Below are 16,359 nucleotides of genomic sequence, written 5' to 3'. Positions count from 1 at the left end.
ATATTATTATATTATTGCTGAAAATTGATTAAGGTCTAACTGCTTTGGTCTGGCATATTACATTCCCACCAAAACCACAATCAGTTGTGGACACGTGCACAGAATAGCATTTGATGGATTATGATGTAAAAATCTGATTCCAGGTCGGCATGCTCCGTGTAAACGTCATACATTCTAACATTTCTGAGAACAGAGCAGGCCCGCCATTTCCCTGAATGCGTCTAGTCCTTTAAACCCAGTAGGAGTGGCGATAGGAAGACACAGAGATCCAGTGAGCGAGAGATCGGGATGAGAAATAGGCAGAGAATGAGTCAGCCTACCAAATGTACCACCGCATCTTTATTTATGAAATACATTTGATCAAAGGCGTTTTTCGGATCAACACTGGACTGAAATAATCAAGCTTTGGATACGTTAGAATTGTGTAGTATAATTTTTCTTCTGCCTCGTCGCCCTGTCTTTTTCTTTAAGTTTTTCCCTTTTCCTTATTTTTAAATAGGTGGTGGACTGGAGGTGTCGACCGTGGAGATTTTATAATTCAATTAATTTGGAACTTTATAGACATTGTGATTTTTCAAATCTTTGTTGCATCAATAAACGAAGATGTCGGGGCAGAGCATTACTGACAGGATAACTGCAGCCCAGCACAGTGTAACTGGATCTGCTGTGTCGAAAACAGTATGCAAGGCCACCACACATGAAATAATGGGTCCGAAAAAGAAACATTTGGATTGTAAGTATCGAAATTATCGAGAGTTTCTGATGTGTCATTCATTAAAACCAGTCGGAGGTCTGCATCTCGTGAGTTATGGCGATGCTGATAAGGCCTGAAGCCTGAGTGGATAGGCTAATGTTATTGCTATGTTAACTCCTGTCAAAATGTATCAAGCATACATTTTAGCAAAACGAGAGCATACAATGAGACCGCTCGTAACATTATTTAACGTTAACAGTAATATCAGATGTTTTGATAATTTCAGTTTAGGCCTACTCATCATCACTGTCACATTAGCTAGCTTTCTAGCCGCCTGTTAAGTGGTTTCATTCATTCTGCATAGCTTTAGGCTGCCCTCCCTGACCTAAACAGTTATCATGTATTTATCAGTCATAGTGTATCTTATCTTACAATTTATTGACAAGTTCTCCATGATAGAGTACATTTAACGTTTTGGCTATACAAAAATGACCCGCAAAATATATGTTCCAGGGAGTAAATTCAGTAGACCTATTTTATCTATTTACCATAAGAAGAGGGTTTAACAACCACATTTGGAACAGTTCAGCTGTGGAAACTACCTTGTTCATTTTTCAGAGTAGAATACTTTGTCTCGTAAGGTGTAGCCTACATTATCATCACTACTAGGTGTGTGTCATTGCTGGGGACCGCACATGTACAGTGCCTTTTTGAAAGTATTGACACTTCTTGACTTATTCCACATTTTGTTGTGTGACAGCCTGAATTCAAAATGGATTAAATATATATTTCTCTCCCATCTACACATAATACCCAATAATGATTAAAAAAAATTCAAATGAATTGAATATGAAGATATACAGATATCTAATTTACTTAAGTATTCACACACCTGAGTCAATACATGTTAGAATCACCTTTGGCTGTGATTACAGCTGAGAGAGAGTCTTTCTGGGTAAGTCTCTAAGAGCTTTGCACACCTAGATTGTACATTATTTATTTATTTTTAATTCAAGCTCTGTCAAGTTGGTTGTTCATCATTGCTAGACAGACATTTTAATTTCTTGCTGTAGATTTTCAAGCAGATGTAAGTCAAAATTGTAACTAGGCCAATCAGGAACATTCAATGTCATCTTGGTAAGCAACACCAGTGTATATTTGGCCTTGTGTTTTAGGATATTTTCCTGCTGAAAGGTTGTTTCACCCTCTGTGTCTGTTGGAAACCAGACTGAACCAGGTTTTCCTGTAGGATTTTGCCTGTGCTTTAAATAAACTCCCCAGTCCTTGCCAATGAATAGCATACCCATAACATTGTGCAGCCACCACTATACTTGAATATATAAATTGGTACTCTGATGTTGTTGGATTTGCCGCGAACATAACCTTTGTATTCAGGACATATCAAATAACATCTTATTTGTCACATACGCGTGTTTAGCAGATGTTATTGGGGGTGTAGCGAAATGCTTGTAAAGTAAATTTCTTTGCCACATTGTTTGGTAGTTTTACTTTAGCACAGGGGTGTCACTCATTCCATGGAGGGCCAAGTGTCTGCTGGTTTTTGTTTTTTCCTTTCAATTACAACAGACAACCAGGTGAGGGGAGTTCCTTACTAATCAGTGACTATAATTCATCAATCAAGTTCAAGTTAGAGGAAACCCTGCATTAAACTCTAACTATTTTAAAATCACAATTGGCCTCATGGTGGTTTCCTTACACTCCGGCAACTGAGTTAGGAAGGACGCCAGTATTTTTGTAGTGACTGGGTGTATTGATACACCACGCAAAGTGTAATTTAATAACTTCATGCTCAAATGGATGTTCAATGTATTTTTTTATTACCCATCTACCAATAGGTGCCCTTTGCGAGGCATTGGAAAACCTCTCTGGTCTTTGTGGATGAATCTACTGAGGGACCTTAATTATCTGTATGTGTTGGGTACAGAGAGGAGGTAGTCATGCAAAAATCATGTTAAACACTTATTGCACACAGTGAGTCCATGCAACTTATTATGTGACTTTTTTTTTTTTACTCTTGAACTTTAGGCTTGCCATAAAGGGGTTGAATACTTATTGACTCAAGACATTTCAGCTTTTCATTTTTTATTAATTTGTAAACATTTCTAAGAGCATAATTACATTATGGGATATTGTGTGTAGGCCAGTGACACAATCTCAATTTAATCATTTTTAAATCCATTTAACACAACAATGTATGAAAAGTCAAGGGGTGTATGTCACTTCCAACTATTATATGGTCTGTCTCACTCACCTGGTCTCTAGTTACAAAAGTGTAGCAATTGCTCACAGGAAAGGGAAATAGAATGTGTCAGGATGCCCTTTCATTTCAATGGGGTGTTATGCATAAATGGACTGGTATAGTTTGATCAATAATCAATTCATGATTGTGGGTGTTTAAAAAATATATAGATTTATTTTTTTATAATCAACTGTAGTACACTCAAATAGTTTTAGAATTGTCTTCTCAATATTGGTTGGTAGGCCTATCCCTTTGCAATATTTGCTCAATCAGAAGTCAAGAAGCCAACTATAGTCCTAGCCAAAGCTGTGCTTGCACTTGAGGTCTGAATGGTTTGGCTGTCTGTGTAGCAGAGCTGCCTGGTTACTTGCCAGTGGAGTAATAGTTATTTGGTACAGAGAGCTCTTTATGGCAGTCGGGGCCAGGCACAAGGATTTTCCTCTGGACTCCAGTAGTCTGATTTAATCAGGTTGTAATACACAATTAATTGGTATATACTTTGTCTCAAATTTTGAGCAGCTGAAGGACAAACCACACAGACAACTGGTGAGTGTAATTGTATTCAACATTCTGGCTTGTAAGGAACATTTTCACAGGCATTAGTTTCAGGCTGTATATACCAATTCATTGTAAATTACAGCCTGCTTAATCAGACGAGGCATCCATCAGACTGCTATATATATATTTATGTGTTAATGTTGTAAATGACTATTGTAGCTGAAAATGGCAGATAATATAAATATATATATTTTTTTTTTTATCAGCAACTATCTACTAACTACTATTAGAAAACCCTTTAGCAATTATGTTTGCACATCTGAAAACTGTTGTACTGATTTAAAGAAGCAATAATACAGGCCTTCTTTAGACTCGTTGAGTATCTACAGCATCAGCATTTGTGGGTTCGATTTAGGCTCCAAATGGCCAGACACAAATAACTTTCTTCTGAAACTCGTCAGTCTATTCTTGTTCTGAGAAATGAAGACTATTCCACGTGAGAAAATGACAAACCTGAAGATCTCATACAACACTGTGTACTACTCCCTTCACAGAACAGCGCAAACTGACTCTAACCAGAATAGAAAGAGGAGTGGGAGGCCCTGGTGCACAACTGAGCAGCATATCATATTGCAGAATGCTGTGCTAGCCAAGCTGGTTAAGTGTGCCTTTTTAAATTCTAAAAAACTCAGACAGTGTCACCTGCAAAGCACCATCACACCTCCTCCTCCATGCTTCACGGTGGGAACCATACATGCTGAGATTATCCGTTCACCTACTCTGCGTCTCACAAAGACATGGCGGTTGGAACCAAAAATCTCAAATTTTGACTCATCAGACCAAACGACAGATTTCCACCGGTCTCATGTCCATTGCTTGTGTTTCTTGGCCCAAGCAAGTCTCTTCTTATTGGTGTCCTTTAGTAGTGGTTTCTTTGCAGCTATTCAACCATGAATGCCTGATTCATGCAGTCTCGTATCAACAATTGATGTTGAGATGTGTCTGTTACTTGAACTCTGAAGCATTTATTTGGCCTGTAATATGAGATGCAGGTAACTCTAATACACATATCTTCTGCAGCAGAGAACATTTCCCAGATTGACTGACCTTCATGTCTTAAAGTAATGATGGACTGTAATTTTTCTTTGCTTATTCAAGCTGTTTCTACCATAATATGGGCTTGATCTTTTACCAAATAGGGTTGTCTTCTGTATACCACCTCTACCTTGTCACAACACAACTGATTGGCTCAAACACATTAAGAAATTCCACAAATGAACTTTTAACAAGCCTTACAAGGCCTTACTACCTTCTGAAGCAGGTTGAGAGAATGCCAAGAGTGTGTAAAGGGTGGCTACTTTGAAGAATCTCAAGTATAAATATATTTTGATTTGTTTAACTTTTTTGGGGGGGGTTACTACACTGCTCAAAAAAATAAAGGGAACACTTAAACAACACAATGTAACTCCAAGTCAATCACACTTCTGTGAAATCAAACTGTCCACTTAGGAAGCAACACTTATTGACAATAAATTTCACATGCTGTTGTGCAAATGGAATAGACAACAGGTGGAAATTATAGGCAATTAGCAAGACACCCCCAATAAAGGAGTGGTTCTGCAGGTGATGACCACAGACCACTTCTCAGTTCCTATGCATCCTGGCTGATGTTTTGGTCACTTTTGAATGCTGGCGGTGCTTTCACTCTAGTGGTAGCATGAGACGGAGTCTACAACCCACACAAGTGGCTCAGGTAGTGCAGCTCATCCAGGATGACACATCAATGCGAGGTGTGGCAAGAAGGTTTGCTGTGTCTATCAGCGTAGTGTCCAGAGCATGGAGGCGCTACCAGGAGACAGGCCAGTACATCAGGAGATGTGGAGGAGGCCGTAGGAGGGCTGCCTTTGTGCAAGGAGGAGCACTGCCAGAGCCCTGCAAAATGACCCCCAGCAGGCCACAAATGTGCATGTGTCTGCTCAAACGGTCAGAAACAGACTCCATGAGGGTGGTATGAGGGCCCGACGTCCACAGGTGGGGTTTGTGCTTACAGCCCAACACCGTGCAGGACGTTTGGCATTTGCCAGAGAACACCAAGATTGGCAAATTCGCCACTGGTGCCCTGTGCTCTTCACAGATGAAAGCAGGTTCACACTGAGCACATGTGACAGTATGGAGATGCCGTGGAGAACATTCTGCTGCCTGCAACATCCTTCAGCATGACCGGTTTGGAGGTGGGTCAGTCATGGAGTGGGGTTGCATTTCTTTGGGGGGCCGCACAGCCCTCCATGTGCTCGCCAGAGGTAGCCTGACTGCCATTAGGTACCGAGATGAGATCCTCAGACCCCTTGTGAGACCATATGCTGGTGCGGTTGGCCCTGGGTTCCTCCTAATGCAAGACAATGCTAGACCTCATGTGGCTGGAGTGTGTCAGCAGTTCCTGCAAGAGGAAGGCATTGATGCTATGGACTGGCCCGCCCGTTCCCCAGACCTGAATCCAATTGAGCACATCTGGGACATCATGTCTCGCTCCATCCACCAAGACTATCCAGGAGTTGGCGGATGCTTTAGTCCAGGTCTGGGAGGAGATCCCTCAGGAGACCATCCGCCACCTCATCAGGAGCATGCCCAGGTGTTGTAGGGAGGTCATACAGGGACGTGGAGGCCACACACACTACTGAGACTCATTTTGACTTGTTTTAAGGACATTACATAAAAGTTGGATCAGCCTGTAATGTGGTTTTCCACTTTAATTTTGAGTGCGACTCCAAATCCAGACCTCCATGGGTTGATACATTTGATTTCCATTGATCATTTTTGTGTGATTTTGTTGTCAGCACATTCAACTATGCAAAGAAAAAAATGTATACAAATATTTCATTCATTCTGATCTAGGATGTTATTTTAGTGTTCCCTTTATTTTTTTGAACAGTGTATATGATTCCATATGTTATATCATAGTTTTGATGTCTTCACTATTCTACAATGTAGAACATAGTAAAAATAAAGAAACCCTTGAATGAGTAGATGTGTCCAAACTTTTGACTGATAATATATATATATTAGTACCAGTCAAAAGTATGGACACACCTACTCATTCAAGGGTTTCTTTATTTTGACTATGTTCTACATTGTAGAATAGTGAAGACATCAAAACAATGAAACATAATATGATTCCATATCTTGTGTGTGTGTGTGTGTGTGTGTGTGTATACATACATACATACATACATACGTGTGTGTTACACAGTACCTTCGGAAAGTATTCAGACCCCTTGACTTTTCCACATTTTTCTACATTAGCCTTATTCTAAAATGGATTAAATAAAAAATCTTCAGCAATCTATACACAATTCCCCATAATGACAAAGCGTAAAGTTTTTTTTTTGCATATTTAGCAAATGTATTAAAAACATACCTCATCAGACCTTTTGCTTATGAGCTCAGGTGCATCCTGTTTCCATTGCTCATCCTTGAGATGTTTCTACAACTTGATTGGAGTCTGCCAGTGGTACATTCAATTGATTGGACATGATTTGCAAAGGCACACACCTGTCAATATATGGTCCCACAGTTGACCGTGCATGTCAGAGCAAAAACCAAGCCATGAGGACAAAGGAATTGTCCGTAGAGCTCCGAGACAGGATTGTGTCGACGCACAGATCTGGAGAAGGGTACCAAAATATTTCTGCAGCATTGAAGGTCCCCAAGAACACAGTTGCCTCCATCATTCTTAAATGGAAGAAGTTTGGAACCATCAAGACTCTTCCTAGAGTTGGCTGCCCAGCCAAATTGAGTAATTGGAAGGGCCTTGGTCAGGAAGGTGACCAAGAAACTCATTCATATATCTTTGTGTACATATTCTTTACATATTCTTTATCCCTCTACACTAGAAGCACAAGCATTTCGCTACACTCGCATTAACATCTGCTAACCATGTGTACTGTATGTGACAAATACATTTGATTTTGTTTTGATTTTTTTATTTGAATCCGATGGTCACTGACAGAGCTCTAAGGTTCCTTTATGGAGATGGGAGAACATTCCAGAAGGACAACCTTCTTTGCAGCACTCCATCAATCAGGCCTTTATGGTAGAGTGGCCAGACGGAAGCCATGCCTCTTCAAAAGGCACATGACAGCCCGCTTGAAGTTAGCCAAAAGGCACCGAAAAGACTCTCAGACCATGAGAAACCAAGATTGAAATCTCTGGCCTGAATGCCAAGCTTCACGTCTGGAGGAAACCTGGCACCATCCCTCCGGTGAAGCATGGTGGTGGCAGCATCATGCTGTTGGGATGTTTTTCAGCGGCAGGGACGGGGAAATTAGTCAGTATCAAGGCAAAGATGAACGGAGCAAAGTACAGAGAGATCCTTGATGAAAACCTGCTCAGGACCTCTGACCGTGGCAAAGGTTCAACTTACAACAGGACAACACAGGAGTGGCTTCGGTACAAGTCTCTGAATGCCCGTAAGTGGCCCAGCCAGAGCCCGGACTTGAACCCGATCGAATATCTCTGGAGAGACCTGAAAATAGCTGTGCAGCAACGCTCTCCATCCAACCTGACCAAGCTTGAGGATATGCAGAGAAGAATGGGAGAAACTCCCCAAATACAGGTGTGCCAAGCTTGTAGCGTCATACCCAAGAAGACTCTGCTGTAATTGCTGCCAAAGGTCCTTCAACAAAGTACTGAGTAAAGGGTCTGAATACTTATGTAATATTTCAGTTTTTATTTGTAAGATTATATTTTTTTAGCTTCGTCCCCCCCCCCCCCTCAATGTACACACAATACCCCATAATGACAATGTAATTCATTTTAGAATAAGGCTGTAAGGTAACAGAATGTGGAAAAAGTAATGGGGTCTGAATATTTTCCGAAGGCACTGTATGTTTAAAAAAAAAGATCCTTGATGGCAGCGTCAATTTTTTAAATCTGTGTGACCATCTTCAGAAACGCTATTCGTCACAAAGATGCAAAAGTAACAGTGAATGCAACTAAGGACCTCTCCATTTAATTCACTCTCATTTTAATACATTTAATTATATACTGAACAAAAATATGAACGCAACAAAATTTCAATGATTTTACTGAGTTAGTTAATTTTAGGAAATCAGTCAAATGAAATAAATGTGTTAGGCCCTTATCTATGGATTTCACATTATTGGGCAGGGGTGCAACCATGTGTGGGTCTGGAAGGGAATAGGCCCACCCACCTGGGGGCCAGGCCCACTCATTGGGGAGCAAATCCCAAAGAATCAGAATTAGTTTTTCCTCTCAAGGCTTTATTACAGCCAGAAATACTCCTCAGTTTCATCAGCCGTCTGGGTGGCTGGTCTCAGACGATCCGGCAGGTGAAGAAGCTGGATGTGGAGTTCGTGGGCTGGTTTGGTTAAACGTGATCTTTTTTCCCCAAATCAAATTTTATTTGTCACATACACATGGTTAGCAGATGTTAATGCGAGTGTAGCGAAATGCTTGTGCTTCTAGTTCCGACAATGCAGTAATAACCATCAAGTAATCTAGCTAACAATTCCAAAACTACTACCTTATAGACACAAGTGTAAGGGGATAAAGAATATGTACATAAAGATATATGAATGAGTGATGGTACAGAGCTGCATAGGCAAGATACAGTAGATGGTATTGAGTACAGTATATACATATGAGATGAGTATGTAATCAAAGTGGCATAGTTAAAGTGGCTAGTGATACATGTATTACATAAAGATGCAGTAGATGATATAGAGTACAGTGTATATACGTATACATATGAGATGAATAATGTAGGGTATGTAAACATTATATTAGGTAGCATTGTTTAAAGTGGCTAGTGATATATTTTACATCATTTCCCATCAATTCCCATTATTAAAGTGGCTGGAGTTGAGTCAGTGTGTTGGCAGCAGCCACTCAATGTTAGTGGTGGCTGTTTAACAGTCTGATGGCCTTGAGATAGAAGCTGGAACTTAAAACTTAAGGAACTTAAAGGAACTTAAAACTTACTACCCTCTCCACTACTGTTCCATCGATGTGGATAGGGGGGTGTTCCCTCTGCTGTTTCCTGAAGTCCACAATCATCTCCTTAGTTTTGTTGACGTTGAGTGTGAGGTTATTTTCCTGACACCACACTCCGAGGGCCCTCACCTCCTCCTTGTAGGCCGTCTCGTCGTTGTTGGTATTCAAGCCTACCACTGTTGTGTCGTCCGCAAACTTGATGATTGAGTTGGAGGCGTGCGTGGCCACACAGTCGTGGGTGAACAGGGAGTACAGGAGAGGGCTCAGAACGCACCCTTGCGGTTGTGAGGCCGGTTGGACATACTGCCAAATTCTCTAAAACGACATTGAAGGCGGGTTATGGTAGAGAAATGAACATTACATTATTTGGCAACAGCTCTGTTGGACATTCCTGCAGTCAGCATGCCAATTTGCATGCTTCCTCAATTTAAGACATCTGTGGCATTGTGTTGTAACAGAACTGCACATTTTAAAGTGGCCTTTTTTTTGCCCCCAGCACAAGGTGTACCTGTGTAATGATAATGCGGTTTAATCAGCTTCTTAATATGCCACACCTGTCAGGTAGATGGATTATCTTGGCAATGGATAAATGCAACAGCAGAGCTATTTGGCAACAGCTCTGTTGGACATTCCTGCAGTCAGCATGCCAATTTGCATGCTTCCTCAATTTAAGACATCTGTGGCATTGTGTTGTAACAGAACTGCACATTTTAAAGTGGCCTTTTTTTTGCCCCCAGCACAAGGTGTACCTGTGTAATGATAATGCGGTTTAATCAGCTTCTTAATATGCCACACCTGTCAGGTAGATGGATTATCTTGGCAATGGATAAATGCAACAGCAGAGCTATTTGGCAACAGCTCTGTTGGACATTCCTGCAGTCAGCATGCCAATTTGCATGCTTCCTCAATTTAAGACATCTGTGGCATTGTGTTGTAACAGAACTGCACATTTTAAAGTGGCCTTTTTTTGCCCCCAGCACAAGGTGCACCTGTGTAATGATAATGCGGTTTAATCAGCTTCTTAATATGCCACACCTGTCAGGTAGATGGATTATCTTGGCAATGGATAAATGCTCACTAACATTATTCAGTATATGTGTTTAAATTTCAAGCATGTTATAGTTCTGCAAGCAGGTTATGCATAATAGGTTACCGTTCAAATGTCATTTTCATCGTGATTATGGGAGCATATTGCATGACGCACAGGTACAATGATATGGAGGTTGCTGGTTCAGACCCCTACTGAAGCATGTAGTAGGCTAGCTACATACTTTATTTATTTTCCTAAATTATTTTGGGAGACATTGGCCTTTGGAACGACTGGAAAACTGTGAAACCAAGGTGATCACTGGTCACTTAATCTGAAAGTGTCCACTTTTAATCACTTTTTAATCCTATGGACTATCTATGCTAAAGTTGTGAATTAATTCAGCCAGCCTGTTGTTTCACACCTATTAGTTGAGTTTAGGCCTACAGTACTCTCCTGCGGTACAGGAGTCTTGACCTAACAGTATGAGGGAAAGTTGCCCCTCCCAGTCTTCACTGAATAATCAGCTAGCCATGCTAACTGCTGCCCTGGAAGGTTATACTGTCCTACTTAGACTCCTGAAAACATGAGAATATAGGCCAGAAAGCCAGGCCTGGTTGTTAGACTGACGATCTGTTCATCACTCAGTCTGACTCTGAATGAAAATGGGTAAGCACAGGTTTGACTGGCATCCCCCATTCTCTACATCAGGGCTCCAACCCTGGAGAACTACTGTCCTGTAGGTTTTCACTCCAACCCTAATTTAGTGCACCTGATTCTAATAATTAGCTGGTTGATAGATTTATGTTATCATTTATGTTATTTGTCACGTGTAGACCTTACAGTGAAATTATTACTTACGAGCCCTTAACCAACAATGCAGTTTTTAGAAAATACCCCCCCCCCCCAAAAAAAGTCAGAGATAAAAGTAACAAATAAATAAAGAGCAGCTGTAAATAACAATAGCGGGGTACTGTATATTAGAGGTCGACCGAGTATGATTGTTCAACGCCGATACCGATTTATACATTTAAAAATGTATTTGTAATAATGACAATTACAACAATACTGAATGAACACTTATTTTAACTTAATACATCAATAAAATCAATTTAGCCTCAAATAAAATGAAACATGTTCAATTTGGTTTAAATAATGAAAAAACAAAGTGTTGGAGAAGAAAGTAAAAGTGCAATATGTGCCATGTAAAAAAGCTAACGTTTAAGTTCCTTGCTCAGAACATGAGAACATATGAAAGCTGGTGGTTCCTTTTAACAGGAGTCTTCAATAATCCCAGGTAAGAAGTTTTAGGTTGTAGTTATTATAGGAATTATAGGACAATTTCTCTCTATACGATTTGTATTTCATATACCTTTGACTATTGGATGTTCTTATAGGCACTTTAGAATTGCCAGTATAACAGTATAGCTTCCGTCCCTTTCCTCGCCCCTACCTGGGCTCGAACCAGGAACACATCGACAACAGCTACCCTCGAAGCATCGTTACCCATGCAGAGCAAGGGGAACAACCACTCCAAGTCCCAGAGCGAGTGACATTTGAAACGCTATTAGCGCGCACCACGCTAACTAGCTAGCCATTTCACATGGGTTACACCAGCCTAATCTTGGGAGTTGATAGGCTTGAAGTCATAAACAGCTCAATGCTTGAAGCACAGCGACGAGCTGCTGACAAAACGCACGAAAGTGCTGTTTGAATGAATGCTTATGAGTCTGCTGGTGCCTACCATCGCTCAGTCAGACTGCTCTATCAAATCATAGACTTAATTATAACATAACACACAGAAATAGGTCATTAATATGGTCGAATCCGTAAACTATCATCTCGATAACAAGACGTTGATTCTTTCAGTGAAATACGGAACCGTTCCGTATTTTATCTAACGGGTGGCATCCATAAGTCTAAATATTGCTGTTACATTGCACAACCTTCAATGTAATGTCATAATTACGTAAAATTATGGCAAATTAGGCAGCCCAAACAGTTGCATATACAGTGACTCTGCGTTGAATGAACGCAAGAGAAGTGACACAATTTCACCTGGTTAATATACACTAACCTGGATTTCTTTTAGCAAAATATGCAGGTTTAAAAATATATACTTCTGTGTATTGATTTTAAGAAAGGCATTGTTGTTTATTGTTAAGTACACATTGGAGCAAGACCATTCTTTTTCCGCGAATACGCACTGAATGGATTATATGCAACCCAGGACACGCTAGTAATATCATCAACCATGTGTAGTTAACTAGTGATTATGATTGATTGTTTTTTATCAGATAAGTTTAATGCTAGCTAGCAACTTACCTTCTTACTGCATTCGCTTAACAGGCAGTCTGCTCGTGGAGTGCAATGTAATCAGGTGGTTAGAGCGTTGGACTAGTTAACTGTGAGGTTGCAAGATTGAATCCCCGAGCTGACAAGGTAAAAATCTGTCATTCTGCCCCTGAACAAGGCAGTTAACCCACCGTTCCTAGGCCGTCATTAAAAATAAGAATGTGTTCTTAACTGACTTGCCTAGTTAAATAAAGGATAAATAAAGGTGTAAAAAAATCGGCAAAATCGGTGTCCAAAAATACCGATATCCAATTGTTATGAAAACTTTATTATTATGCCATTTCAATTAATCGGTCGACCTCTAGTATGAACGTACAGTCACTGTGGGGACGACGTCCTCGATGCACTTATTGATAAAGCCATTGTCTTATGTGGTGTACTCCTCAATGCCATTGGAAGAATCCCAGAACATATTCCAGTCTGCTAGCAAAACAGTCCTGTAGTTTAGCATCTGCTTCATCAGACCACTTTTTTATAGACCAAGTCACTGGTGCTTCCTGCTTTAATTTTAGCTTGTAAGCAGGAATCAGGAGGATAGAATTATGGTCAGATTCCCCAAATGGAGGGCAAGGGAGAGCTTTGTACACGTCTCTGTGTGTGGATCAAAGGTGGTCTAGAATTTTTTTCCTCTGGTTGCAAACATGCTGACAGAAATGAGGTAAAACTGATTTAAGTTTCCCTGCATTAAAGTCCCTGACTACTAGGAGCGCTGCCTCTGGATGAGCGTTTTCCTGTTTGCTTATGGCAGTATACAGCTCACTGAGTGCGATTTTAGTGCCAGCATCGGTCTGTGGTGGTATGTAGACAGCTATGAAAAATACAGATGGAAACTCTAGGTAGATAGTGTGGTCTACAGCTTATCATGAGATACTCTACCTCAGGTGAGCAAAACCTTGAGACTTCCTTAGATATCGTGCACCAGCTGTTGTTTACACACATGCATAGGCCCCCGCCCCGTGTCTTACCAGAGGCTGCTGTTCTATCCTGCCGATGGAGTGTATAACCAGCCAGCCATGTTCTTAATGTCGTCGTTCAGCCACGAATCAGTGAAACATAAGATATTACAGTTTTTAATGTCCCGTTGGTAGGATATACGTGCTTTCAGTTAGTCCCATTTATTTTCTAGCGATTGAACGTTAGCTGGCAGGACGGAAGGCAAAGGCAGATTAGCCTCTCGTCGCCTGATCCTCACAAGGCACCCTGATCTTTTTCCACAAAATTTTAGTTTCCTTATCCAGAGCTGATAAGATTGTCGTGTCTGTGTGCCCAAGAAAAGACCCAGGCCTCAAATAGCAAACTTACACAAATGGTTTAGGATCTATTTTCTTCTTAAAAAATGTTATATTGTGAAGAGAAAATAAGCTTAAAAGGAACTTAGCCTAGTAGCTGACTTGTACTGGTTCATGGGCCTTATTAGAGTAGAGCTTTAGGCCAACTGAGGCTATAGACGAGTGGAGAGAACTGGTGGCGGAAGGAGCTACTAGTACTTAAGATATTTGACCAAAAATATATTGTTCGATTTAAAGATGGTGACATATTCATCAGGCCTTCATCTATTGAACTTCAGTAGACCCTCTTGAGGAATTGCCATGGCAAAAAAATTTAAGAGAGAGGCAGCCTGTAGTACCGTAGCATAGTAATTAAGTGTCTTGAGTATAGTTAAGCAATTAGCCAGACCTTGAATTAAAGCTAATTGAATGAGATTGCAGTTAAGGGGAAAGTGCCCGTGTCTGTTTGCACAGATTTAAAAACAATGTTTTTCATAGACTATTAACTGACTTGAACCCAAAATTCAACTCCCCATAGGGGAAATGCCTTGTATCCAAAGTTGTTTTAACCTCTACTGGCCAATACTGTTACTACCTGACATCAATTATCCATGGTCTTCGTAGACATCGAGCGATCGCTAACATGTCTCTGTCTGTCTGTCTGTCTGTCTCGTCTTTAGACCTGATCCATTGCACCAATGAGATGAACGTGAACATTCCCCAGCTGGCTGACTCACTGTTTGAAAGGACCACCAGCACAAGCTGGGTGGTGGTCTTCAAGTCGCTCATCGCCACACACCACCTCATGGTCTACGGTAATGAGGTGAGCCGAGCTTACAATCACCACTCTCTACAGTCTTGTCTATGGCTACATTCACCACTCATTACATTATTGTCTGTAATATATATTATTTATATAATAGCAATGCTATAGTGTTGAAGTTTTCAGTTCAGACATTAAGACAATCAATTGCTAACCATGGAATTTCTAGGTTTATATCATAATCAATATTTTTATATAAATCTGGAAATTACTCTGGTGTGCCGGTCCTATTCTATTTCTGTAGATCAATGGAAATTAAGAACACGTGTTGATATCCCTCTTTTTCTTTGATACAGCGTTTTGTCCAGTACTTGGCTTCAAGGAACACATTATTCAACCTCAGTAATTTTTTGGACAAAAGTGGTTTACAAGGTAAAGTATGAGTACTGCTGTTTTCAAGATCATCCTTAACTGTTAGTGACAAATACTTATAAGCTGAAACAATATAACTTATGAACGACTATAGCATGATTCTCATGTAGGTTTTCATGACAAATGTAAGATTTATATCACTTCTCAGGTCTCTCTCTCCCAGGCTACGATATGTCCACATTTATCCGGAGGTACAGTCGATATCTGAATGAGAAGGCTGTGTCATACAGACAGGTTGCATTTGACTTCACTAAAGTAAAGCGAGGGTAAGAAATTCCCAACATATCAACAAAAGAAAGTGGTATGTTTTGTTTTTGACTGACCCTCTCCTTACGTGAATGTATGTCTATGAAGTTATAAAGGCTCAAATAATTTCTTACAATAAACACTTTCTCCTTGCAGAGTCGCCCACAGGTGTAAAAATAATTACAATATTTATGACAGCTCAAATATTTAGTTTAGAAGAGAACAAGATTCCTGTCACTTTTAATGACAGAATGTCATTTTTTTCAAAATTGTTCAATGCTTTTTATATCCCATGAAGTAATCACAGGGGTATTTCTGTAACTCTGGGAACGATTTGTTAACATGCAGTAGAAATTGACTGGCTGCGGCTATTCTCACTGATTCCCTCCCTCTCTGTCCTTTGTGCTTCTAACACCTATCTAACACTACACACACATCTCAACAGGGTGGATGGGGTGATGAGGACCATGAATACAGAGAAGCTACTGAAGACCATCCCTATCATACAAAACCAGATGGACGCCCTCCTCGACTTCAATGTGAGTCTGAGGTCAACCTCCCCAGAACTGTGCTGCTCAGGTCCTGTAATATGTACTGTAATATGAGAAGGTTCCTGGGGCTAACAGATTGTCAGGCATACTGATTACTGAATGGACAGTGCTGAAACCAGAGATAGATACAGGCTGAAACCAGAGATGGACACATTCCTCCACACTGACCTGCTCTTTAATTGTTTGTCAGCGAAGCCAAAGTCATTATTGTGTGTTAAAAGGGCAACTTATGGCTTATGTGAAACTGAATGAT

General features: G+C 40.5%; 1 protein-coding gene across 14 annotated transcripts in view; it reads left to right on the top strand.

The window, feature by feature from the left end:
• The first annotated feature begins 237 nt into the window (after positions 1-237).
• Positions 238-16,359, top strand: part of LOC139382402 (phosphatidylinositol-binding clathrin assembly protein-like) — a 29,112-nt gene continuing 12,990 nt past the window's right edge. For 7 of the 14 annotated variants that reach the window (XM_071126429.1, XM_071126426.1, XM_071126425.1 and 4 more), the window contains exons 1-5: positions 238-733; positions 14,795-14,937; positions 15,234-15,309; positions 15,473-15,575; positions 16,001-16,094. In XM_071126429.1, coding sequence (XP_070982530.1) covers positions 604-733; positions 14,795-14,937; positions 15,234-15,309; positions 15,473-15,575; positions 16,001-16,094 — 546 coding nt within the window. In that variant the 5' untranslated portion in view covers positions 238-603. Of the gene's footprint in view, positions 734-14,794; positions 14,938-15,233; positions 15,310-15,457; positions 15,576-16,000; positions 16,095-16,359 lie in introns of all 14 variants that reach the window. The other 7 variants (XM_071126416.1, XM_071126422.1, XM_071126417.1 and 4 more) reach the window with 1 other exon arrangement.

The sequence above is a fragment of the Oncorhynchus clarkii genome, chromosome 24 (assembly GCF_045791955.1).
Source record: "Oncorhynchus clarkii lewisi isolate Uvic-CL-2024 chromosome 24, UVic_Ocla_1.0, whole genome shotgun sequence".
NCBI lineage: Eukaryota > Metazoa > Chordata > Actinopteri > Salmoniformes > Salmonidae > Oncorhynchus > Oncorhynchus clarkii.
Note: the sequence above shows the minus strand (reverse complement) of the source record. Positions and strands in the feature narration are given on the sequence as shown.